Below are 27,612 nucleotides of genomic sequence, written 5' to 3'. Positions count from 1 at the left end.
CCTGGTGGCCAAGAAGGCCAACGGCACCCTGGCCTGTATCAGCAATAGTGTGGCCAGCAGGACCAGGGAAGTGATTCTTCCCCTGTACTCGGCACTGGTGAGGCTGCACCTTTAGTGCTGTGTCCAGTTCTGGGCCCCCCAATTTAGGAAGGATGTAGAGATGTTCGAACACATCCAGAGAAGGGCAACAAGGGTGGTGAAGGGCTTGGAACACAAACCCTATGAAGAACGGCTGAGGGAGATGGGGTTGTTTAGCCCGGAGAAAAGGAGACCAGAGGTGACCTTATCACTCTCTACAACTGCCTGAAAGGTGGTTGTAATTAGGTGGGGGTCAGCTGCTTCTCCCAGGCAACTACTGATAGAATGTGAGGATACAGTCCTAAGCTGTGCCAAGGGAAGTTGAGGTTAGACATCAGAAGAAAATTTTTCACTGAAAGGGTGATTGGGCACTGGAATCATCTGCCCAGGGATGTGGTGGAGCCACCATCCCTGGATGTGTTTAGAAAAGACTGGACGTGGCACTCAGTGCCATGGTTTAGTTGATGAAGAGGTGTTAGGTCATAGGTTGGACTAGATGATCTTAAAGGTCTTTTCCAACCTAGTTCATTCTGTGATTCTGTGAACAGTATTTGTCTTGAGGTGATCCTCCTTCCTCTGGGTGGCTTGGGGCAGGTGGTTTACCCCTCTTCACCTTTTCTTCCCACTCCATAAACAGGGGTAATACTGAATCCTTCCACAAAGGGCCACTGCTCCAGTGTGCAGACATGTTATTAGCAATGTTTTAGCACAAAAGAGGAAATCCCATGCTATGGGTTCTATGGGAAAAGCAGAGTGCCTGACTTGCTCATCTGCTCCTCCACCTTCTCCCTAGGTAGGAAGTACTGGGAAGAACTCCCATTTTCCCTTCTGTTCCCATTTCCCCATCAACCAGGTCCAAGTTTAGCAGCAAGAGCAGATAATATAATTTTTGAGTTGTTTGTTCAGCACTCCGAGAGAACACGTGGCCTACAAAACGAAGACGAAGGTATGATTGCTCCTCCTCCAAGCTCATATACTGGTGGCTAATCTACTCACTAACTTCTCTGAAAAGTCAGTGGAGGAGAAACCTCTTTTTTGCAGACTTAGGTTAATTTATCATTAGAGAGACCACTTCTAATTTATCATTAGAAGACTGGAAGTCAGCAAGATTCAGCCTAATATTGTGCAAATAGAATCATAGAATCCTAGAATATGCTGAGTTGGACAGGACTGATGAGAATTATGGAGTCCAGCTCCTGGCCCTGCACAGGACACCTCATGAATCACACCATGTGCCTGAGCCAAAAGGTCAAACATAGATGTATTACAGACTGACCATGAAGGAGCAGCAAGTAATAATATCCTTCTGTTCATCAGAAGATCTGTTCATCAAGAGAACAATCGACTCCAAGCTCGTTGTTCAGCTCAACAGCCTGCAAGACCCATGCAGAATGCACAACCATAAACCAATGTGAGACAAGAAATATGGAATTGTCATTTGTCACAGATTACAGAACTTGCAAACCTTGGAAACTAAGTCTCTTACTCACTAACCTCTGGCTGTGCCAGTGGTACTTCTGTGTTACTAGGTTCCCTGTATGTCAGATAAATATTCGTTTCCAGAGACAAACAATTGTCATTGCAGGAAGAGTGAAAACATGTTCTTTAACATGAGTTAGGTAACTCATGTGAAAATCAGAGAGAAAATAAGGGGATTTGTAGCTATATAGTTGGGATCGTGATGAGCAGCAGGCAAGGGAGTCCTCAGGTTTTTTTCTGCTGTGACTGAATCCCTAAGTGACCCCCACTGACTCAAGCAGAGTAGAAGCAGTCACTGCTCTGTAGGGGTTGCTTCAGCCTGCAGGGACTGCTAATACATGTAAATCAAACATGCAGAGAGCTGCCTGTGGACAAGGCCTCAGTATGTGTTTGGGAGTGGATGAACTGGGAAAGAGATGTACAGCATTTCATGCTGTATCTGAGAACGCATTGATTGAGCCCATACATACATGGTGAAATAGGCACTTCTGCTAACGACAAATACAAACCCTACATTTCACACTTGGGCCTCCTATTCAATGTGTATTTCCCCCAGGAACTTCAACAGCTTTTGGTGTACATGTAATATGTAACATATCTTGTATTCTGTATTTATTTGCTGCACAGCTGCACAAATATCACACTTAGAAGAATATAGTTCAATCACTTGAAAACGTAATCTTTATAGAGTGATGAACAAACCATTTCTATTCCTTGCTTTTCAAACCAGCAATGCTGAAATGTCCGGCAGAGATGTCTCATTTTTATTTCCAGATGTCTTCTACATCGAGTGATAATATTCAAGTAGTAGTTCTACTTCCAATTCTGACATGAAAGAGTGCAGCTTCATTGAGTTCAATGGCAGAACCAACTCATAGGAGCCCATGTGAGTAAAGTGATTTTTAGTGACTGCTTGCAGATCTGGATCAAATCTTACTACACTGCAGGAAAGATACGTATCATTTTATGTGTTGCAATTTTCATTTTTTCAGTTCAGAGATCTCAGCTCAATCCTCACTTGTTCTTTTGAGACTTGTAACAACAAGTATAGGAGACATGTGCAGAAACCTGGGATGTAAATGGTGTCATAATACAAGTCTATGGTGTGCTGTCCATAGATGTCATTAGCTTCAATGCAGCAGACAGGAATTTCTGGAGGCAGGAGGATACATTTTGTGGTTTCTCTTTCTTCTGCGTGGCAAAGATTACAGAGACCCATCCCCACATTTGGCAAAAAAATCTCAATAATTTATTAATAAGGTCCTTGCTATCTTCATGCTGTTTTACAAACACTTTTTGAAATGCTGAAGTTAAATAAACATGCAAAACTAAAATATACATGAAAATTACTGATTTTTAATGAACAGAAATGCATCTGATTAAATAGCACAGATGAGCCTAGCCTAGGATATAATAGTTCAGGTGGAAAGGACTTACAGAGATAATTTAGTTTAGCTGCCTGACCACTTCAGGGCTGACTAGGAGTTAAAGGCAATTATGAAGGGCTTTGGCCAGAGGCACTGACAGGCATGGGGCATCAACCACCTTTCTAGGAAGTCTGTGAGCATTTCATCATTCTCGCAGTAGAGAAATGCTTCCGAATATCCAGACCAGAGAGGAGGTGAGCACCTCCCTCTGCATGTCACCTCTTCAGGAAGCTGTACAGAGCAATGAGGTCACTTCTCAGCCTCCTTCTCTCCAAACTAGACAAACCCAGAGCCCTCAGCTGCTCCTCACAAGATGTGCCTTCCAGCCCTTCCACCAGCTCTGCCGTCCTTCTCTGGACCATTCAAGGACCTTCCCGTCCTTCTCAAACTCTGGGGCCCTGCACAGCACACAGGACTCAGGGTGAGGCCGCACCACGGCTGCATCCAGCAGGATGATCCCGATCCCAGCTGGTGCTGCCGTGTCTGATGCAGCCGGGATGGGGTTTGCCCTCCTGGCTGCCCGGGCACACACTGCTGACTCACACTGAGCTGCTGCCCACCAGCACCCCCAGATCCCTTGCTGCAGGGCTGCTCTCCACACACTCCTCTCCCAGCTTGTCCTTGTGCCCAGCTTTCCTGCATCCCAGGGGCAGAATCTGTAATTGTTCTTGTTAACCTTCAAGCCACTGATAACTACCCAGTGCTCCAATCTATTCGCATCCCTCTGGAAGGCCTCTTGTCTCTGAATACAGCCAAAGAGCATCTCCTAGTTTAGTGTTGTCAGTAAATGGTGCATTCCACTCCTGCATCCAGATCATTGATAAACTTGTGAACAGAACTGGTCCAGAATGAAGCCCTGGGGAATACCACTGGTGACAGCTCACCACGCAGATGTAGCCCCACACACAACAGCCCCTGAAGTTCTGACATTCAGCCAGTTCTTATTCCAGCACACTGTGCACCTGCTCATCAGAACTGCTTGTCCAGAAGGACATTGTGAGGGATAGTATTCAAAATCTTACTAAAATCTTACTAAATATTACTAAAATCAAGAAAAGCTACAGCTACCACCTTCCCTTCATCCACTAGGCAAGCAACGTTATTGTAGAACGGCATCAAATTAATTAGGCAGGACTTTCCATTTATGAACCCACAATAACTGCCTGGTGATTGCATTGTCCTTGAAATACCTTTTAATAACACCCAATTTGATTTCACAGGCATCCAGTCAAAACGGTTGTCTTCTAGATTCATTCAGCAGTGTAGAGTTACTGTGCATCGTTTTCCTATGTTGCTGCCTTTTACATCCCGTATCAGATATTGCTGAGTCATTCACAGGCTCTGGATAGAAATACATTTTTTTATCATTATAGACTTCCCAAAGCCCAGTGTGTACTTTACATTCTGGCAGATTTCTTTTTTCCTTCTTGCAAATTTCCTTGACTTTTCCAAAGAAACCAAAGACACAAAACACCCACTGAAAGCATGAAAATATACAGTGAACAAGTTGGAAATAAAGCAAATTATTCATAAACATCAAACAAGCATAATTACTTGTGACCTCCAAGAGTATGTTAAAATAGTAATATAAATTTCTTAGAGCCTATATAAGGCTCACAAAAGTCACTGGAATAGCTTTAGCAAATTTTATATTCTTTGGGAAGAGACAGGAATTAATTTACTTAAAAGATTCATTGTATCAAGTCACATTACTTGATAGGTCACTCAAATGGATTTATGGCTCAAACTCATTTGAATCACACATAGAGAGACTCTGTAAAGTGCATCTTGCTGGGTTTTCCCAGAACACATCTTCTGACAAGAATGACTCTGTTAGGGGTTTCTGCACCCCTGCCTCAGCCAGTAAATGCACGCAGGACTGCTTCTGGAAGTCTGTCTCTGTGGAATACCATAAAGGAACAAACTGCAGGATACAAACCTTCAGAATAACCATGCAAAAACAACACAACGGCAAAAGGTTATAGAAAATTCCCAAAAGAGATCAGCTGAGTGTTCAGAAAGGCCATAGCATTAAATGCAAAAGCTTTTACTTCAGGCTTTCAGTAACTACATTTCTCTTAGAGGAAAATATTAATTTCTCTGTTTTCAGCAAATCTGTTCCCTTCCTTATAGTTGCATGTAATGCTTATCATTAACAGCTGCCATGTATAAATATTTATGTTATTTTGTTAGCATGGTATCCAAGGAAATGATGTTTCTGTGATAGTTACATTCTGGTTTTATGTCCTTCCTCTCCCCCACTAATAACTTTTGAAATTGCTGGCCAATTTTTGTGAAGGAGTAGAGGTCTTGGAAAATTCCTTAACAGGGTCATGAAAACAGGCAGCTGGAGAGAGGGTGAAGACTAACCAGATATCAAACTGAGCTCAGCTCAAGTCTCGTAAGTAGACAAAACTGTCCTGTGCTGTTACCACTACACTTTACTTGTGTATTTCTCTCTTCATATTTTACTGGTGCCATATTAGCTTTAACAACCCATTCTCTTTCTCATTTGATGTCCAAGGTCTATGAAAACAGAGAGAAGAACAGGCTGAGTGCAGACAGACTTGGCTGAAGTCTTTGGAACTCATTTATACACAACCAAATTAAATGAGAATTTCATGGGCTAAATATCCAAAAATCTCATCTCCAAAGGTGACATACTCCAGTGATTCAGTAACAAACTCTTCTGCTGTCTTTGTAATAACACCAGAGTTTTGGTACATTGTCATTGGAGCAGAAGTACTATAAGGAATCACTACCTAAAATAATAAGTAATAATAATAAAAACAGTGTAATGCCATCTAATATTTACATAAGGCACTCTGCAGAATCCCACAGCATCTGACACATTTTAACAGATATTTGCAATGGATTAGGGCACTGTGTGGAATAAGTGATAGTACTATGGTGAAATAAGGAAAAAAGCTGCATAGAGGGAGAAGACAGAACTTTGGCAGAGCCACTCAGCAGTTCACTGAGGACAGCTACATGATACAGGTTTAGGCATCTCAATATTCTTGAAGAATTTGCTAAAATGAAGGCTAATATGGCAAGATACAGCACCACCTGTATGGTAATTACTTTTACCTTATACTCTGCTTGTACTGGTTATAAAAGTGCTTATAAAAGCCTGGAACATAACCAAACCAAGCCAAACAAACCGTTAGCATAGGAAACTAAGTACTTTCACTAAATTGTTACAAATAAATTAACCAAAGCAAAACCTGAGCCAAAACAAAAGAAACCCCAAAGTTAAAAGATACCGAGAATGAAAAAAGACAAGACAACATAACACTACCAATGTACCATATCATTCTGAAATAATGTTAAGTAAACATTTTTAAGGATCTAAAACTGTCTGGTTTGAATGTAGTTCAAATCTGGAGCAATAAGGAATTTATATTAAAAAGAGAAAAAGGAAATAGAAAACTAGACTTCCTTATCAACAATAGGTCTTTTTTTTTTTTTTTCCAATCTAAACTTTGGCTATGTTCAAGCAAATATTGTTAGAATTTTTCATTTGAAGGAAACCTGAGCCAATCAAGTTGCTTACGGAGTTTTACTCAAGATCATTCATTCCTCATTTTTATAAGTTCCAGGATTCAAATTCAGAGCAAAAATTTAAGGTGAAATCTGCGAAATCAGGCAACTCACCTCCCACCTACCAGAAATTTTATTATTGGTTCCATAAGCAAAACCTAGCACTTTTGTGCATCTACATGTTAAGTAAACTAGCCAAATGAGTCTAGTAAAATTCATCACTTCCCAGAATGAGGACAGATTGTGAGCACTGGTGTAATACTATTCAATCAAAGGCAAAAGTATTCCAGGGGTCAGACATATCCCGAGCTGGATTTCATTTACATAGTTTTATGGATTCTTAGTTCTCAGCTAGTGCTAATTTACATTACTTCATTATTTCAGTGGAGCAACATAATTTGTATACTGATCATTTGTTATCCTGATACAATGCTTTAGAAAACACTTAATAGGGATTTCTTCATAAAGCAGTGTGAGAGGTTTACCTTAGTAGCTGAGTATATTGTATATAATGGACAAGGGAAATGACTCAGACCAGAGGACAGGTTCAGAATTAGACCTTTCTGTCTGAAATTTAGTTTAAACAGTTACATTCAGTTTACACTTTACAGGATTACAGTAACAGGCTGCATGAGTGGAAAACTCTTTTTTCCCCAGAAGGCATAGCTCTCCTATTATACTATCAATTACACTTTCAAAAGATCCCCTTTTTACAGATTAGCTTGGTCTAGACCAGCTAGGAATAATGTCATAAATGACATTTAAATGCCTACAGCAATCACAACCATGGGAACATTGTATATGTAATTGTACCTCTAACAGAGAAAAAATCAGTGTCAGAGGAAAGTTTTTATTCTCCTAAGTAATTGGTAGATCCCCTTTTTGCTTTGGCCAGCACATCCTTTTTCCTTCTCCATGGATCTGTTGTTATAGCTTCCCCATTCACAACTCCCTGTACACATCACTAAAATCCAATGCATTTAGCAACAACCAGGAAAAAAAAAAAAAACAAAGCAAAATAAAAATTAAATAGTAAGAAGTAAATTTTTTGCCAAAACTAAAAGCATGTACTGGCCTCTAGAATGCAGTATTTAATAGTGCTTTCTAGAAAATTCATCCAAAGGTCCTAACTTCTAATTTAAGGATCCCATTAGGGTTAATATACATAACATACATATACCTACATACATACATATACATTTTAATGTACATAGTATTAAAAGGAGAACAGGGATCCTTAATTGCATAGATGAATTAGTATCTCTGATTAGTAATATGGGCATTTCCAAAGCTTGAAAAGCATTATTGCAAGCCCAGCTACCACTCTTGGAAGAATAAGATAATATGTTCAAATGCTGTTTCTTGCCTGATTAGGCCCATCACATCCCATTTTATTTCTACCACATTTTTAACTGGACACAGACATATATTTTATGTTTTCTGCCTTGTTCTACAATTGACTGACAACTTGTGGGAGTTCCTATACATATACTCATACAGCACTAACAGCAGTAGAAGAAACCTTACTGATTGATAGACTGTAAAGTCCAGAAGTTAATGTGAAAGCATAACTACCACTAAAGATACTGAAGGTAGAAGCTAAAAGCAATTCGATGTTCTAGAAAAAATACCCTGGTTGCTTCTTTTCAAAATTATTTTTGTCACCTTTAAGACAACTATTTTAAGAATTTTTCCATCCCCCATCTTCCTGATAGCATTTTTCAACCAATTTTATTTTAATCACGAGTTTTTCCACTTGATCAAGCCATACGTATACAACTCAAATAGCTAAAATATGGCACATTCAACATTTTGGAAAATATTTTAGAAATGCTAGTGGCCTGAAAATCATATGAATTGTCAAAAAATCCCAAAGGTTAGTCTTGTAAGCAGTGAGAGTCTTATGTTTATCCAAAGCTTTTAAACAGTTTCTGAATTTCATCATTCTTCAATATGGAATCATAACTGCAAGGAGAAAGTCAGCTCCACCATGTTCTTTTTGCAGTTTCACTTTTGCTTACAGCTGGATCAGAAATTACAGAAAATCATGAAGAGACATCATTTTTTTTCTGCTACCAGAAAGAGCTTTAGGATCTTTTTTGATGCTAATTATTTTATTTTTTTTCATTCTTATTTTAGCAATAGATTTAATCATGCATCTGATTTTTAAAGTGAAATTAAATGCATTTTTTTAGGTCAGAAATCTGCTTTTCTTTGTGCCTTTTAAGAGTATTATTGACAGTATGCCTAAGTACCATGGAGAAGTCATACTTACATTATGAATCATCTCAGGACAGGAGTGTGACCTAACTTGTACAGGGCAGTAGTGAAAAGTAGTGCAAATTAATGGTGAAATTTAATTGAATACTTGTTATTTCCTGATTGTTTTTCAATAGTGTCATTGTGCTCAGGAGGATAGTAGGAGCAGTGTGGGGTTCACAAAGCATGACAACACCGGTCGGTCACATCAGCTTGGGTGAAGAGGAATTTCGAAATAAAGTGTAAAACATGAGAAAAGGTCCTTCTTTTGCATTGCTGAAAATCCCACTGACGTCTGTGGGAGGCAGGATACCTGGATCTCAGGCATTACACTGCAAGAAATGGTGAACAGGATCTTAGCAGGAATCCAGACAGGGAGGAGAAAGGAAAACCCAAAAAGATTTAAAGATTATATGGACCTAACCATGAGGAATGCTGGTTAGGAGAATGCTTTCTTCTTTGTAATTTGGAGGAAAGTGAATATTCGTGAAAGACTGAAAAGGATGTGATTGCCGCAGTGGGGAAAGGAATCCCCAGGCACTGCAAAAACAAAAGAGTTTGATTCTGAGGTATGTGTAAGGCGGGAAATGATAAAGAGAAAGACCTTTTGTATCCACACTGAGAGGGTACAAAATGGCATATGTATATATATATATAAAATTCAGATATTGCAGATATTTCTGTTCTTTTGACATATAAATAGAATAAATCCTAGGAGCAGAAATGTCACAAATCTACTTACGTAATTTCCTTCAATTGATTGCTAATATGTGATTTATTATCTTAAGTCATTAAGCAGGAGTAAAAATTTGGGATGTAAATTTTGCTAGCCAGAGAAAGACAAACATCTGCTGTTAATTTTCATGTCATTTTTAGAAAGACATGAAAGGCATGAAAGCCAAGGTTGAGATCTTCTGCTCATGTTCATGTTAACATGCCGCTTGCAAACAGCAGAGCAATACAAATCTTAATCAGAGTTGAAAAGCATGAAATACTAAATGTTCTTGGAAGGGAAATAGCCAACCAAAATTAGCACCAAGGGGTAACAATACAGAATTGAGAGGCAGCTCCTGGAGTTTCTGTCCTGCATTGATACAAAAACATTTTGGCAGAAGAGAATTGTGACAAAAAATGCAAGTACAGTGCTAAAATTCAAACTGATTTACCTGTCTTGAAAACTTTAATTCTGTAGCAAATGTCTCTGTATACCAAGACAAAAACAATTTGCAAAATGTTAAGCTGCTTCAGCTGTAGTGCAAGGATGGGTTTCTTCTGAGAAATTGTGTTAAAAAGTTTCCAGTCAGCTCTGATCAAAATATTTCACAGGCACTAGAAACAGGTGGGTTCCTTAAATTAACCCTGACATTCCTGATGAAAATCACTATCTGCTGATGAACTAAATGAAAATACACGGAAAAGCTAGTTGGTCACTCTAATGTGGGACTGATTTTTTTTCCAATGAAATACCTTACAGACCCAGTACGGATGGAAATGTGTCACATACCTACTTGTAACAGAAACAACGTTGCAGTTGACAAGGTTCTGCAGGAAGCAACAAAACCATTAATTCATCCTTAAGTGAGAGTTTGAGGGAAGCAGCCTGCCTGAGGCTCTCTGATTTGGAAGAGATGATGACATAAAAACTGAATGAATCCTGAGACAGGTGCTAGCAAGATACGCACTTAGAAATTCCAGCTTTTTCATTGCAAGTGATAGAGGGGTAAATAACTATTAGGTAATGGAGAACTTGATCACACATCCTTAATCCTGTCATCCTATTCAACCTGTGCAAATTAATTCCCCCCACAAAGTAAACTGTGTTTAAATTATGTTTCTTTTTTCTTTCTTTTTTCTCTTCTTTTTTTTTTTTTAATTTGATTTGTTTGTTTGTTTCCACATATTTAAGCAATGGTGTCCCAAAGAAAGTAAGTTTCAATAATACTAACAAGAACCCAATATTTTCAGCTGTGGCTGTGAATAGACTGGCCCCATTACACTACAAGCCAGCAGGGAGTCAGAGGGGTCTGCTAATCCCTGTTACAACCAGGCCAGCTGTACTCTCCCCTCTATCACTGGACGCTTCCTGCAGTTTAGCTGAAATCTACCATTCTTTTTCTCTTTCAAGCTCTTCCAAGCATTAAAACCAAATCAAAATATGCTTCTTCAGGCCCAGTTCATTTCCAACCCAACTGAACAGTTAATACTTGATTGTAGCAGGGGCAAAATCTGTGCCCCATTCAATGAATTACAATTCCTCGTTGTTATATTAGATGTTGAAATCCACAGAATAATCCTACCTCTTCTATGTCTTGCCCATTAAGGAAACGGCATGGAAGAGGATTATGAAGCATTCCAACATTGTTAACTAGTCAGGGAAAATACAACGTTAAGAACCAAATCTAGACAAAGTGCATAGTTCATCTAGTAAAACAAATTGCTTCTCCTCACGACCCAGAAGATTTTGAGCTGCATGTGAGGAGAAACACTATTTAGCATCAAGTCTTGTTCTCACTGAACAAGAAGTCACCAATACTGATGACTCTGGGGAACAGAAAAATAGACTGTTGCTAAGGTTGGTTGTGTTTTGTTGCTGTAGTTTCATTTGTTTCACTATTAAAAGGATGATTTTCTTTAAAAATAAAAAAACCTTCCAAACCCCCACCTTTTCACTGTTCCTTCATGAATAATACCAGACAATGAGCCACAGGCTCACTATGTATGCTTGGTTTAAAGCATTGGCTAATAAGTTGTTATGACACATCATTTTTACAACGGTCTGTTTAATATACTACAGCCATAAAATACTCGTCAATTAACAGACCTTAATGACTGACCCAAAACACCAATATCCAAGTCTTTCAGATCTTTTTCAATGTTCTTGTACACTGAATTTTTAGCAAAATCAGCTTGCATAACCTTCACCTTTTGATCTGTGGCCAGCTCTGTAACTAACAAAAACCCCAAAACCAAAGACAAACCAGCCTAGAAAACCTGTTTGTACCTACCAAGAAAGAGGGAGAGCTGTAATAAGTAGTTAGAGAAATAACCAGACGTCTTGTTAAGTAATGTCCACTATACAGTAAGCAATTGTTCCAACTTTCTTACTCTAAGAAATAATGCAGCACAGGCATAATATTCTCAGTTTACCTGATTGTTTTCAGGTAAATGGTCTGGCAAATATAGGATGAATTTATGCCCTGAAATCAATGGAATTTTTCTTATAAAATCTAACCAACATTTAGTCCTTCAGTAAGGTAAAACAAAACAAATTCAGAAATAAGCCACACGGGACTTCTTTCCCCGGTTATCATAATATTTATAGATGAACACTGTCAGCATACATTACATAAATGACTGTGGATGACAGATCCTGTATGTAAGCACAGCTCTGCAGAATGGTTTAAAAGACTTTTGATGGATAAGATGAGCACTCTAACAAGTGGAACTTACCTTTTTACACAGGAGGAGGGGTAAACAAGGCTGGATGTGATGCAGCATTTTCTGCATTATTTTCAAAAAATTCCTTGCCTGTTTTGACATTTACATTTCCATAGACTGAACCTTCTTTGGGATTTTGCAGCACTAAAAGGCATTTTAGAGAGGCTATAGCTTAAATTTTACAAGGTCAATTAGAAGGGAAAGGGAAATGTGTGTGATTTTTCCAATGTCATTGCTATGCAGGAGTGGAGCCCAGCTGTACACTTCCATTTTTCTCAGCAGTTGATTTATTGCTGTTCATATTTTCAATGAAGTTTCATGAGGAAAAGAAGTAGAAACTCTTATTTACTCATTTTTAAAGGCAAAGCTCCCCTTTAAAGGGGCCCAGTAAGGTCTCCTCTAACTAGATGTTCACATTGTAAATTTTTGCTACTAAACCTGCTTTCATGTTTTATGGGCAACCTGAAATCCAGATGAAGTTTGCTGAAAAAGTGACAGGCAAACTTGGAAATGTCAATAGAATATCAGATTGCAGGCTCTGTGCAAGTGGCAGGAATTCAGGTGCACGCACATGGCAAAAAGTGCATATGGCTTTCGGGAAAATGTCTCTGCTGGTTTGGATTCTGATTTTATCATACAGAAGATGGAGAGCATTGCCTTGAATAGGAATCAGACTTGCTGAATTATTACCCAGAAATTTTGTCTCATCCCTTGGTGCTCACTCAGTAAGAAGAGGCCTTGTGCCAGCCCCTGCAGGAGAGCAAGGATGCAGAAAGATGGCTTTGGGTCCAGCAGGACAATCTGCAACAAATAAGAACCTTTGTTGGAGGATGAGACAAAGTTGTTCCTCTTTGCCCCTCAAAGCTCTTTGCAAACTGCAAGTCTTGACCATCCTGCACTACTCAAGTAATGCAGTTTGAGGAAGCAGCAAGCACTCTGACTGCAGATCTGAGATGTAGGTTGCCTCTTGAGTGCAGTTTTAGAGGACATCTGTCTCCATGACAGAAGAAAGGAGGAACGAGTGCCCTTTTTCTTGCCCTCTTTCTAAGCTGCCGTTCTGTGTATGAAAGGGACAAAACATCATTTGAACCTTCAACCTATAAAAGCAACTCTAGTGGCAAATGACCCCGTCATGGTCCCAGGCTGGGCGAATGGTGAAACTATAAATAAAAGGACATTGTGAGTGTAAATGCAGTGAGTGGGAAAGAACAGAGCAACAGCTGGAGCAGACACCTACAGTGACCTTCTGATTGAAGAGTTCTATAAACAAAATGAGATGGTCTTAAAAAGTGTAGTGATGTTGCAGCCATCTTTCTCGCGGGCAATCAGAAGGGCAGCCAAAACTAGAGCAACATGAAAATGAGGATCAAACAAGCCATTTGGACTTTCTCTGCAACTCCTTGTCTGTACAGAACTGTACTGCTGCAAACAGCACGGTCAGCCAACAAACAAGTACTCCAGATGGCTTTCCTCTGTCTCTTTTATGAATAAACCAATATTTTAAAAAACAATAAAACTCTCATGCTGACAAATGAATTATCCAGGCATAGCTCTTCAGAAAATTATAACAATTCTGCAAAGGAGAGAGCCAAAAAAAAATTTCCGATGTTTCATATGTCTCTCCTCTCTGTGACAAAGATTTATGTTTGTCTTTGAAGACACAAGCCATTACATCTCTGTTTAAAGTCCTAAGTGTGCCAGAAGCAAAAATCCTAGCTTTTCAAACACCAGGACAGGTTATTGTCTTTTCTTTCCTCTTTTTTTAATAATGGAGTAAAAACTAATTCAAGGAAAATTAAAAGTGAAAAATTAAAAGTTGGTTAATTCAATGTGTTTTAAGATGTATCACTAAGGTTTATACATCTAACTCCTTCTGACCTCAAACTACTTGGGAATCCACTTGTCATATAGGTTAATGTGCTGCTTTTTGAAATTTACCAAAAAGATAATAAATCAGAATGAAGCATGAAGTTGTTTAGGATACACAGCATTCCATAATCACTCCCCTTCTAGAAAGTTTACAGAGTTACAAAAATGTTCTGAAAATCCAGGTAGCAAAATGGATACCTGATTGGCACGAGAACTGATCTTTGCAGAAAGTTCCTTTTGAAGTACTACAGCAACATTTGAATATGAAGAGAGAAGCACTCATCATATTCCATGGAAATTGGCAGATAGGAGAGCAAATTGAGGAGTTTACTTTAAGGGATCAGCAAGACACAACAGACATTTTTAACAGCCTTTTAGACTGCAGAAAGGATGTGCAAAATGAGTTGTTTTATGCTAGTCAGTGAACTCACTTTGTTACCTGCTTATTTCTTGGAGCAGGCAGGACAAGAGGCAGAGGACACAGCATACTGGAAACTCAGCCTACGGCAGGGAGGACAGCTGAGTGAATTAGCACCTTCACAGGTCTTTGTGGGAGCAAGGTATATTTTCTTCCAGGCTGTGTGGGTTCCTTTTTTTATTCACTACTTTATTCTATATTAGCAGGCATAATTTCTGCAGTTTCCTGCATCACCAAATCCAAAGTCATTAACTGTATGCTCCACTAGTTAAACTGATACAACTGTAATTTTATTGTATCTGAGGATCACACACCTTATTTTTCATTAAATAAAGATTTGTTTCTACAAAAAAAATCCCAAACCCCACCAAAAAGAAAAAACAAACAAACCACAAACCAACCCCAAAATAACCAATCAAAACAAATAAACAATAAAAATCACTATCAAACCCTACAAACCCCAACCACACTTGTGATGAGGAATTTTATATCTTGCAGAAGTGGCTTTTTTGTTTGTTTGTCTATTTGGCTTTAACAACAAAATGGTACAGATCCTGGTCATATAAATACATACTGAGGTATCATTTTGCAAACAGCACCTAGCTCTGCCTGTACAGCTTGCTTAGGAAATTTAAGCAGAAGAAATGAAACTGGACTGCAGTTAGTAGCATTCCATCATTTCTAATCCCCTGGTATTGTTGTTTGATCAATGTTTCACAACCAGAGTACTAAATGTATTAAATGAGCAGTGTACCTGGGGTAATGGTTCTGTCTGCCCTCTGTAACACCTACTTTGGTACCTTTTATCTCATTTTAAAAGAGCTTTCCAGTCTGAATGAATGGAAATCTGGTTTTCAATTCCAGTGTGTTTTTAGAGAAATGTTTTTCTTACTGTGGATTTCTGCCGGCTCCAGCTCTGAGTACTGCTCTCAGGCACACCTGTGGCCCACAGAACTTGGAAAGCCAAACACTGAGATCTCTGTAATTACCCACAGCTTAGACTTTTTAAATTTATAGTATTCAGTATCCAAACAGATGTGGCAGTATAATTAGGCAAATAATACAATCAGTTTGAAAATGGAGCAAGTCTGTTCAATATAATGTCCAATAGACGGCAAAAAATGTGTGGTGTAAATGTTAAAAAAAAAAAAGGAAACAAGAGTAATGTATCCAGAGCTCCCTGCTGATTTTAGTGCCTCCACATCAGATACGCTATGCTTTTCATTGCTGTATTTTTCTCTCTTTCCTTTTGTTTGTGCCATCTACTTATTGTTAGATATTCATTTCCAACCTGACACAATAAATAACAGATGACTCACTCTGGACTTCAGCCAAAACCAGCTGAAAACAATAGAAAGATCTCACTGGGATTTGCCCCCAATGTCAGCAAGCTGTGAGAAAGGCTATGCCCACAACCAGGTAGAACAGTGTCAAAACCTCATCAGTGCAGCCTGACTGCTGGGATCACACCACACACCTCCCTGCACCTTGGATTACATGGATAACACTGCTGCTGTGAGAGAAGCTTCCTCACAACTGAAAAGCCATGGGTCAGTGCAGAAGGTGTAGGAGTGTTTGCAGGGTAGGCTATCTCAGCAGTACCTTCGGAACAGGCAAGTCCTTCATTACCCTCAGCCAGGAAGGTGTCCAGTGGATGGCCTTGTAATCAGTCATAGTGTGGAGGCTTTTTTACAGCTTTCCTCATCAGACATCCCTTGGTTTCCAAGAGAAAACAAGTCTATTCAGCCCCACAAGAAAAAAGAGAGGCATGTTGGATAGAAAATTTCTGGGCCCAGTCCTTGATTTTGGCAGCTGCATGTTGAAAATTTGCAGACTTTTTCACCCAAGTCTGCCACATCCCTGATAGATGTGCTGCTCTCTCAGGTGAATATCCTGGACCTGATGTGCTGTTGGAGTCAGCTGCTAAGCCTCCTTAAAGGCAGGCTTTTCCAACTGAGGTGTAGTCTTGGAGTGACACATACTTTTAAACATGTTAATCAAGGAATCTGCTGGATAGAAGCCATGTATAGAAAAAGAGACAGTGGAAAGAATTATTTTTATTATAGCAATCTGTAAAGTTAATGGAGGATAAAAACTCATTTGACTCCTAAATAAATTCTAACTGTCAATCTTAAAGTATTTATACAAAACATTCACCAGGATTAATGGCTGATTTCCTTTGAAGAAAAGAAAGGGGACATTAATTCTAAAGGCACTCTATTTAACTGTTTCATCAAGAGCCAAATGTAAGTTGAAAACCTTAAAAAACCAACCAACCAACCAACCAACCAAAAAACAAACCTGGCACTTGGATTTCATTTTTAGTCCTCCTTTGCTGTGTTCCACAAACTACTTTACAGGTAAACTATTTATTTGTATTTACAGATTTTAAGGGCAGAAAAAGGTGGTAAAGAGCACACATTCACTTTTTTTCTAGGCCATTACACTCTTTGAAAGAAAGCATATACTTTTAGAGTGATCCATGTCTAGAAGGGCTCAAGGGACACAGTAATATAAAAAAGTTTTTAGTATTGGAGCAAGACCTGCAGGTACAGCTGTAGCAATATTCAGCACTCTGCTGTGCTAGATACTGTACCAAGGGAAAAGACCTGCAGATCCCTGTAAATGGGAGGAGAAGTTTTAGACAAACACCAAATTCATTTTTTCAAAAGTTCTCCCTATCATCACTATAGTTAATCCACTTCTTGCCAGATACAAGAGAGGAATATAAAAGTTGTCAGGAAACAGTAAGGTGACAAGAATCTTCCCCTTTTTTACAGTTTTTCAAAAACAGCAAACATGAATTTTTTAAATTCTTTTCATTCACTTGTCACTTGCCTAATGGATAAACAAGAGATATTAAAACCAGGCCAAAAAATAATCAGTCTTCTACAGACGTCCAAAATATTTCCTTCACTCTATAATCTTGGACCTTTACAGGAAAAATATACTGGACAACAATTAAATCCCATAATATGAACAAATATAAATAATTGGAGTCAACTTCAAATGAATGAGTGTCTTCAGGGAGTGAAAACCACCTGACATTTCCCAGAAACACATTTTTATTTTTATTTTTATTTATTTTTATTTTTATCTTTATTTTTAACTTAATTTTTATCTTTATTTTTATTTTTATTTTGGAGCCTGGACTCGTTTCTGACTTTCCAGTCATTTTACAACATCACCTTCCATCATCACTTTTTTTTTCCTGAGGAAGTACATTAAGGCTATTGAATTGAAGGCCCAAAAGCTAGAAAGCATTTGGACTTTATTAACTTTTATTTAATAGAAATAAAATCTGATGCAGGGTAGATGGAAAAATTTTAACTGGTTTTTTTTCATTTTTTTTAAGTAGATGCAAACTTAAAAGGAAAAAAAAATAAAGAAATCAAAGAAAAAAGGTGAATTATATGCATAAATACTCAAAATAGTCACACAAATATACATCCACAAAGATGTTGGCAATAGCTGGAATTTTATAGCTGCAAAAACTATTAAACATAACAATCCATTTATGGTCAGTTTGGTATTACCATCTGCAGAACAAATGAGGAACAAATAGAGAATGGTTTTCTCCTGTTTTTCTGAGGCCTCCCATGCCCATCAGATTTTTAGGCAAAGCCAGAGAAAGGAACACACCCTCAGTTTTTGAAATGAGGTTAACAACAAGTGGTAGCTGAGCTGAGTTGCATGCATAAAGAAAGATAAAACTAGAACTAGAAAAATGCCCATGAGAGAAAGGAGAAAGAGAGCTAAATTAGTCATCACAGAACATAAAGCTCATGTCATCTGAAAGAACCAGATTTGCTTAAAAGAAGAAATAACTGGCAAAGGCCACCCACTGAAGATCCATTCATTTCCATAGCTGACTTTCTTCTTAAAACTATTTGAGGAAACAGTTTGTCCTGTTGGGTTCTCATGAAACAACACACAGAATGTTAAGAAATTAGGATCTTCTTTCAAAAATTTTCTCCATCAAGAGCACAAGGGGATGTCTTCCTGCTAAAGGCATCAGCAACAACCATTTGCATTTTCAGCTTTTCTCACAATTCTGTACTTTTGGAGATCCTCTAACATTAATTGATCAGTGCTCCAGAGATATCTGCACAGACTTGGGTGCTTTGGGGTTTCAAAAGTCTGCTTTAAGTACTCCACTTAAAACTCTCAAGAGGAGAACTATAGTTGCCTACATATTGGTAGACTTTGATTTTTCTTCAAGGAATTTGACCCAAGGCATTTTCAGTCAGATATGGTCTCTGTTTCCAGGATCACTTGCTCCTTTCTGTCATTTGGGGGTGTTTGGATAGGGATTGTTTTAATTTTTGCACCTTCAGATGCAACACCAAGTATCAGCCATGTCATACACAAAAAAGTTCTGCTTCACTGGGCTTCTCAGTATCATATCAGCTTTGTCTCTGTATTTCATTTGACAGAAAACCCCCTCCTAAAACCTAACTAAAAAAGGATTCCAACCGCTAAGGTTGCATTGTATTTCAGCTAAAAGCATATGTTTAGGGCAATCTTATAAAATTGTTACCTATCAGGTGAGAGGAATCTCTCTTGCTGCTGTGCACCAGACTAACCAGAAGTATAAGGCATTTCTCAAGGCAAAGGAGGCCATCCACCTGAGGAGTCTGTTTTGCTTCCTCACCCACGTAGAAAAGGTGCATGCTTTTCAGAAATAGGGTTTGTAGGACATTGTAGATACCGTAATATACAAACAGACCCTCAAGCAAACAAAAAGAACTGTGCTCAGAATTCCCTGGCCACCTGCAGGAAAGGTCAAATCTGGCCTAATATTTCAAACTACGGTAACTTGTAGTGTCGATGTCTTTAGCACAAAGAATTTTCCTAATATACAAAGACTTTGACGTTGAAGAATGGTGTTTCCCTTCACAGTAAGGAATAAGTAAGCACTGCCTCCCAGCACTGCGTAATGTGGAGCTGCATATGTTAGGAAATCCTGACTCCCAGTGGCAAAGGACTAAAATGCTCCTGAGACTCAGTCTGCCAAAATGTAAGATCATTACTACCAATTCCAGCCATAACGAATCACAACAACTAAGAATTTAGAAATACAGCTAATGATGAGGAAATTTCAAGCAGAATCAGCACTCTGGAATCCCAAAAATACATGATTAAAAAGTTTAAAACTACATTAAACAAGTATTAAGTCCCTCTGCATTTTCTAGCGTGTTTTTACAGCTCAGTCTGAGTTGACTTTTTAAACAATAAAGCTTCATGAAAGGCAAAGTAGGTTTTAAATTCAAACCATGCATATGACTGCTACATTTACCTTGACAAATTCATTATATTCTACATGGGTCATTAAATGTAATAATTTAAAATCCTTAATAATGCTTTGTGGAATCTGTAGCTGCCTACTGTAATTTCCTACCTCCTAGAAAAGAGATCCTTCTCTCTTCTCTAGGACTGTACAGACATGGTCTGTGTGTCATGTTTTGTCTTTCTCTAACTGGGATTTGGAACGGTAGGGTCCCTATGAATCAAAGACTCATTCATTTTAAGTATGATTCAAATATTTCAACCCTGGTTTTGGTCCAGCAGACCAGAACTGAGATGACAAGGCAAAATGATCTTGCAATCTTTCTGCTAGCTCTGTATGTTCTGGACACAATGCAAGGACAATAGCAGTATTTCCAGGAACAAATCCAAGATAAAGTGGAGAAAATAGAATACTTTGCAACCAGAGCAGGAAAACTCAGATCATATTTAACAGGTATTATACTGCTGGCAATAATACACAGAATTTCAGGAAAAGAAACAAATATTTAAGACTCGAGGAGCTGTTAAATTAACAAATGAATGAAGTCTTAAATGAATGAAGCCTGTCTCAAAACGGTCTCCTGAAACACTGCTTGAACACAAGCACTGGCCTGACTTGTAAGAAAGTGATGAACCATTAACAGTAACAAGAATGGTGACCACGTGAGCCACAACACCCTGCTTATGCCCTGACATCACATGAGAAGAGTGAAGAGGCCAAACTATAAATCTCAGAGTATGCTGTGGCCTTGTCTATAAACCCAGTATGTCTGAGGTGCTATGTCAGTAGCAGATGATAAAACACAACTGTAGTTATTACACCATAAAAGCAGAACAAACAAGACTACATCAGTACCTGAAATGCTAATCTTTGAGTAGAGATGTGACAGACTAGCAGCAGGCTCACAGATGACTTGCTTTTCTTTCTTCTTGTAAGTCTGGTGAGTTTAAACCCTATCAGCCCAAGAACTCACAGACCACGTAACAGAAGGGTAACAAGTATAACAGAAGCCTGGCTTTTCAAATAAGTATAGCAAACTAGATCCAAAATACCAGCACTCTGACATCACAACAGTCAATTAAAAGGTCAGGGTCTTCATCCTCAAAACGGTCAGTCATTCAAAATCACTCACCTACACAAAATACAGGTAGAGCCTTCAGGGAAGCCTGGATATTCATTCAGAAGAGGATAAGCTCAAGTTCTACGTGTGCTTGCCTCTCAATACAAGCTTGGGAAACTAAAGATCTGTGTCCCAGCATCAACTAAGTAGTGTTCTGAGACCTCACAGCTGCCAGGTTCTTCACACAGCTGCAGGCAGCTTTTGAGCTTAAGAGACTTCGCACAGTCCTGCATCTAGCGATAAACCTTGGAAACAAGAGTAGTGAACCTGTAGATATTGCAATCTCTCTCTGGACCTCAGTCTGCTGAGTTTTACCCAATGAACCACCTACTGAGATCTCCACATAAAACACTGAACATAGGAAACTGCATTCCACTAGCCTCCCAAAACACGAAAACTGCTCTCCTTAGAATCCTGTAGCATATGCTACCAAGTGTGGACTCCTTAAATTAGTTGTGACTCATTATCAGCTGATGACTGAGCTCAGGACATCAGAAAGAAATTCATCACGTGACCTCAGAACTAATGTTCTAGAAGACTGTGCCCTCCAAACAAGGCTTGCCTTCACACCAGCACATAACACCAGAGGAACCTACACCAGAAGAACGTCAGAGAATTTTGTACCCTGACATCAGAGTAGCAAGACAGTGGTGCTGAGCCAGAAATTCTGAAGGCACACAAATATTAAAACAGCAGGATCAGATTTATTTATCCACAAGCCACACACAAGCGCGTGCTTCAACCTCAGCCAGCAAGATGATGTGCCACGCTATGAGCTCATGTGGTGTGGGCTCGGGATCTGTCCCACAGAGCAGGAGCTGAGCACAGCTTCAATCAAAGGGACCACCTGGACAGGATGGTACATCTCAGCACGGAGAAAGATGACTCTCAGTCATCCCACAAATGCCAAAAATAATGAACAAATGTTCCACAAAATCTAGCCAGCTCCAGCCAACTTTAAAAAAAAAAGGACAGTAGCTGGTTTACTCTTTTTTGTGGTATAATGCAGCCATTCACGTGTTATAGCTGGCCTTTTAATGGGATTTGCTCTTGCATAACCCATATAGCACAAAGGAAGCAGAACAACGACAGAAGGTCCAATCTAGACATTCACAGGTTCTTGCAGCCTTCACATGGATAAAATATCACCAGATGCTCACACAGAAAATTAGTTCAGCAAGCTGCATAAACAGGGTCTTTCACCCAGAAACATGGTAATAATGTTTAGGCATTTCTGATGACTGCTTTCCCTGTATTGATCCCATCCCATTCCCCCTGAGCTACGTATTCATCAGACCCTTCCCATTTGCTTATTACTACAGCAACTCAGTGAGTAGACGGGAGGCAGCATTTTCCTTTCTCTCCCATGGGATTTTTATCACAACTAGGCTAAATGTTAAACTCTAATACATGGTATTGGTCTTTGAGCTTCCTACATTCAATGTTCTTTCAAAAGTAGCTGTTGTATTGCCATTCCCAGTAAAGGAAGACATAGTTAGGTAGGTGTTTAAACAATGCACAATGAAAAGACTAGTGCAAAAATCCTGTAAATCAATAAAAAAATCAATTTGTTTTCTTTTCCTGTGAAATGTATTTTATAATCTCTATAAGAAGGCATCACATCTAAACTCTTGCGTACAGGCTCTTGTAACTCTTGTTACAGGCTTTGTTACCCCGTCACCTCAGCTCGGAAGACAGCAACTTATGATTCACTGCTGTTTAGCTTCTAGAAAGGAATGCCGTTTAGAAAGAAGAAATGAGGGAGAAAATGTACTGCTCAGTCACGATCAGCAATAGCAAGGCTGGTACAACACAGTACAAGGCCAGCCTGCCCTGAGTGCTGACCAGCATGGGTGAATAGGAAGGTACACTTCCTAGGAAAATAAACACTGCACAGCAGTGGCTACAGGGACAGCACAGAGATCTTCTTCCTCCTGCAGCCTCCTAGAGCTCCTGATTTTGAATTAGACCATTAGGATTCTTTATACTTTCCATAACTTGCATCTTATATTAATTTATACAAGATTCTGCCTTTTTGGTTATTTCAGATATAACTTTCAAAATGTGTTTGCAAGTGTAAGGGCTGGAAAATTACATTTTGTGTTTTAATACTGGACCAGCTCACTGCAGATTAGCCGTGAAACTGGGAAAAAAAGGGACAATTTAGGAGACTTCCTTCTCTGGACAGACAATAGGCCCTCTTTTGAGTCACTCATTTTTGTTCCCTGGTTTGCTGAGACCACTGAGGCCTGAATGAGTTTCCTCTGAAATGCAGCACTGGTTTCCTTCCAGAATCTGATTAATGTTATTCTGGCTATACAGGAGAGAAGGATTAGCACCATGTTTGTCACAGTTTGAATTCTAGAATAATTTTACTAACTTTAGGACACTGATGGAGGGATAGCAATTGCCATTTTGCTAAGATAAAATGAAGGGTAGGTGACCTATTTTGCCTGAAGGAATATGTTTTTCCCATACATCCTGCTCCTGTGACCACTGGAAAAAGCAAAAAGGATAGGGATTACATCTGGAGTTCTGGTTTAGCTTATTCTCTCTGAATTGTTTAATCTTCATCACCTGCTTTTCTTGAATAACGCAACCTAAATATCTCCATTGAAGAACAGAATCAATCTTCTAAATTTTTTTTGCCTTGTGACCTATGAATGTCAGTTCATTCAGCACTTTCTGTCTTCAAAGCAAATCTCTCCCCAAGGTAGCCCATGTGGTACAGGAGGTAGTTATTACTCTCATTTTCAGCGGTGTCAACAACCAGCAACAAGTCAATTGTCTAAGAGCTGGCAGAATTTTCTTCCATATACGTATTTTCACAAATTCTGTTTTGCAAGATTTGTACTTATATGCTGGTGGCAGAATGGTAGGAGATAAAGACTGGTGACTGAAGCTGATAAAACAATTTCTCACACAAGATTTCTGTCTGTAAGGAAACATCACAGCAAACTTGCCACCATCTATAAAATGCTCTTCCTTCAGAGCTGTACTACACAGTTTACTTTTGGATTTAGTCTTACTGGGAAAATAAACAAGTCCTGGCATTTGTCAAGCACCGTGAACTTTAAACACTGTGCATATAAATACCAAAGAGGAACTATAGAAAGAAAAATCCTTATCACCTTAGAAATACAGAAGAAATAAAGTAGCAAAGCACCAAAGCAGTTCCAAGGTAAACCTGCTAAGTTTTAGAGCAAATGAAAAATTAGTCATTATTAAAAAAATGTGGATTAAGGACTTCTGCATTGCCAGAGGCACAGAAAGCAAGGTGTTTTTGAACAGTTAGGTGTTGCCAACAGAAGAGCAATTACTCTCTCATTTCACAGGGAAATGAGATCCCAGTGAAGCAGCAGTGGATATTCAGCTTCCTAGCAGACCTGTAGATGAAAAGCAAAGAGTCTGCTGGGAAACAAGCTTCCACATGCCAGCTTTCATTTTCATGATTCTCAGCATCACATGACACAGAAAATTATCTGAACCTTATGAATTTTAGTGGGGCCAGAAGACTTTGTTTATAAAAACACAGCATAAAGGTCCATTAAAGGAAACAAGTGTTCCAATCTTAAGTGGAAAGAAAGATTTTACACACAAAGTTCCACATGCTGCTCCTTATCTCATACACAGTAGGGAGGTCCTTGCCTCACTTAAATCAAAATGAGACCTATGCACTGCCTTGGAAGTATCTGGTATTCAGGCAGGTCTTCTACACATGAATGGATTTAATTTATTAGTCTACTATAAGATGTGGTAATTAAATATATATTTAATATTTAATTATATCTTTAATTAATGTATTTTAGAGATTTAATAAATTAATATATTTTGTCACATCAAGTCTAATGCAGGAAAAAGGAATCAAGCATAGGTCTACTATTCAGGTCACTTCTTAGCAAGAAACTGCCATCAGCAACACTGGCATCTAAGGAACCCAGGAACAGCAGTACCTGTTCATTCCTGCTTTATCCTCATCATCTAACAAGTTTAAGAAAAATATCAATGATCAATAGGAAGAAAAAGGTGCTTATTAAACTTTTTGTTATTTTATGAGAATGTATACTATCTTTAAAAAAGCACTGCCAACTTGCAGCCTTTGAAGATTTTAGACTAAAGTACATTTAGCTCATTAACGATATCATTAAGGATAGGTCAGCAATTTGGAAAAAAACACACTGGAGCAACGTCACCAGGAACAAGAAAAGTTGCTTTGAAAGCTGGAGAACATATGCTAGACATAAACTAGCAGCTTCACATACCAGGAAACTGAGGATCTAGGCAATGCTATTAAAATGAAAGCATTTGCAGCAGAGAGAAAACATCAGAAATAGCAACAGGGAGAGATTCACATCTACACACTGGGGTGTGAGCTGTTACTGGTCTGACTAGTTTTCTGTTCTCCCCAAGTACGCAAAACCTTCAGGCTCCAAAGTTTTAGGAGAAAAGTAAAAGGAATCAAGCAAACCATATGTAGTGGACACTGTTTCATCCTGAAGGAACAGGGTAAAGAAATGCAAGGAAAACCATTCCCAATTAGTAATGTAACAATCCACCACTCAATTACAAGTAGAAGATGATGCAGTTTCCTTTACCTGCCCATTCTCCCACTGACCGAAAGAAAGCCTAAGGCAAAGAATTCCAGATACGTGGGGAAAGGTATTTCATGAATCTGATGCATTTTACTAGAATCCAGAAACACATCAGGCCCCCGACAAGACTGAGTAGCTGATGCTGGAACACTTCCATGGCAAGTGAAGGTAGTGAGCCTGTAAGAATCAGACACTCTGCCTGGAAAATGCCTCTTTCCAGCACACTGCTACTCTCTGAGCCTTGGCAGAGAAGTGAGAAGATTAATCAAATCATATTATTTCATTCTTCCCAGGAAATGTCCGGGACTTAGATTAGAATAACATCACTACATTACACCCAGATTTGTAAACTATTAAGAAAATCCAAACTAAACAATGATTTCTGATGTTGGCCTGAGAAGAAATGTTTCACTCCTTTTCTGGAAACTACACAAATCCAAAAGACTAATTTTATTGTAATTGTTTACCATTCATAGAGACCAAAGATAGGTTTAAACCAAATTTTTGAAAAAGAATACTCTAAACAGACATCAACACTACTTCTTACAGTGAAGAGTTAAATTATAGCCCAGACATTTCCAGGACAAATTCATACTGAAATGAGAAAAAAATATTTATCATGTCACATTACTGACACCTTCAGACAGAAACCCACAATTGTGCTGCTGCTTGACAAGCAAAGACAATGTCTGAATCACAAGAAAGGTAACATTAGCTTATCTGTAACAAGATAAAAAATCATTACTGTTTTAGCTTAAGAACCCAGTTTCCTCACACTAAAGCCGTCTTAATTTTCCCTTTATGCTTTTCCTCATAAGTAAGCCTGGTCAAATGAAAAAAAAGGTGTAAATATTACATTTACGAAAGTATTTACAAACACTCACAAACAACCCAAAGAATCACCCACTATTCAAGGAATACTTTAAATTTGAAGAGATTTCACTGTTTCCCACATGTAAAAATAATGCCGAATAACTCCTTTAAATCAATGCCCCTAAAATTTAAAAAAATCCCTTCTATTTGATGATGGAATCAAAACACAAACTTCCACAGCTGCCAGTCTTCTCTTCTGCACTTCCATGTTCTGTTTTCATTTTCTTTTCCTGTGGTTGGTAATAAATCTCAGATATGTCTACAGAACTTCAAGGGCATAGTATGAGTAAATTAGACCAAGATTATGAGAGGAAAAATTTAAAAAATCTTAAGAATGTGAAGAATTCTTCACTGAGCCCAGTCTAAGTTTTTTTTCTGGGGTGTTTTTGCCTCTCTGACTTGGAATCACTGCAAGAACTTTACACAGTGAATGGGTAGAAAGTTCCTTGGGTGACTACATTTTCTCACTTAATCTCACTTCCCTACAGCCAGGTCACTGCTAAAAAATCCCCATAAAATTTAGAGCATGAACAGATCAATGTACAGGACAATATTGTTTTCTGGTCCAGTAATTATTTTTCGTTGTATGTTTCCTTGTAAATACACCCTGACACCTGTAATGGTACGAATGCAATTTTTAAAACCTTAATTTCACTAATATGAAATCTGTATAAAACTAAGCAGCTGTAGCCTAACAAAAATCAGTTTTAAGTTCTTATCTTATTAACTGAAAGACACAACTACTGAGGTTCTGGATGAAACAGCCATGCAATTTCCTAAATTCTAACATGACAGTTGTGCCAGGTTGAGCCCGTATTTCCAGAATTTTAATCAGCAAATTTAGTGGAATCAACAGTATCTCAGTAACATAGTAAGTGACTGAAGCTGAGTTTATTTGTCAAAGTATGCAAGCACTTGCAATTACTTCTAGGTAATACTTATTTTTTGTTATTCCTAAATTTATTTTTTAAATGATTCTGAGCAACACTGTCATAAAGACTATGATTATCAGGTCTGTGTTTCAGATGAGAAACCTAAGTCTGAAGCACTTCAAAAACATTACATGAAAAATAAATTAAATAAAATCACTTCCACTATGGTACAGAATGAACTAAAGAAACTACTTTCTTTAAAAATCTACAGCAGTTAATAATATAAAAAGCAAACATTTGTGTTGTGCATGTGCTTGGGACAATTATATGTGTCTGTCCACAGAAAAAACAACC

At 38.5% G+C, this 27,612-nt stretch overlaps 2 protein-coding genes across 2 annotated transcripts in view; both read right to left on the bottom strand.

Moving 5' to 3' along the window:
• Positions 1 to 2,783: 2,783 nt before the first annotated feature.
• On the bottom strand, positions 2,784 to 27,531 carry HSD17B3 (hydroxysteroid 17-beta dehydrogenase 3). Its single transcript, XM_042033635.1, is given in 12 exon segments — positions 2,784 to 4,893; positions 4,896 to 4,923; positions 5,594 to 5,746; positions 6,971 to 7,104; positions 8,911 to 8,933; positions 10,291 to 10,328; positions 11,084 to 11,151; positions 11,621 to 11,728; positions 15,111 to 15,120; positions 17,158 to 17,215; positions 23,366 to 23,417; positions 25,517 to 27,531. Coding segments are annotated over 12 exon segments (879 nt in total). The 5' UTR covers positions 25,671 to 27,531; the 3' UTR covers positions 2,784 to 4,840.
• The window catches only part of SLC35D2 (solute carrier family 35 member D2), a 46,825-nt gene continuing 21,996 nt past the window's right edge, over positions 2,784 to 27,612 (bottom strand). The window contains exon 12 of the mRNA XM_042033168.1: positions 2,784 to 4,325. Within this exon, the coding sequence (XP_041889102.1) occupies position 4,325 (1 nt within the window). The 3' untranslated portion in view covers positions 2,784 to 4,324. The remainder of the gene's footprint in view (positions 4,326 to 27,612) is intronic.

The sequence above is a fragment of the Corvus kubaryi genome, unplaced genomic scaffold (assembly GCF_017639235.1).
Source record: "Corvus kubaryi isolate FWS band 111438036 unplaced genomic scaffold, C.kubaryi_AGA036_p1.0 37357, whole genome shotgun sequence".
NCBI lineage: Eukaryota > Metazoa > Chordata > Aves > Passeriformes > Corvidae > Corvus > Corvus kubaryi.
The sequence above is the reverse complement of the archived record's forward strand: the minus strand, read 5'-3'. Positions and strand labels throughout refer to the sequence as shown.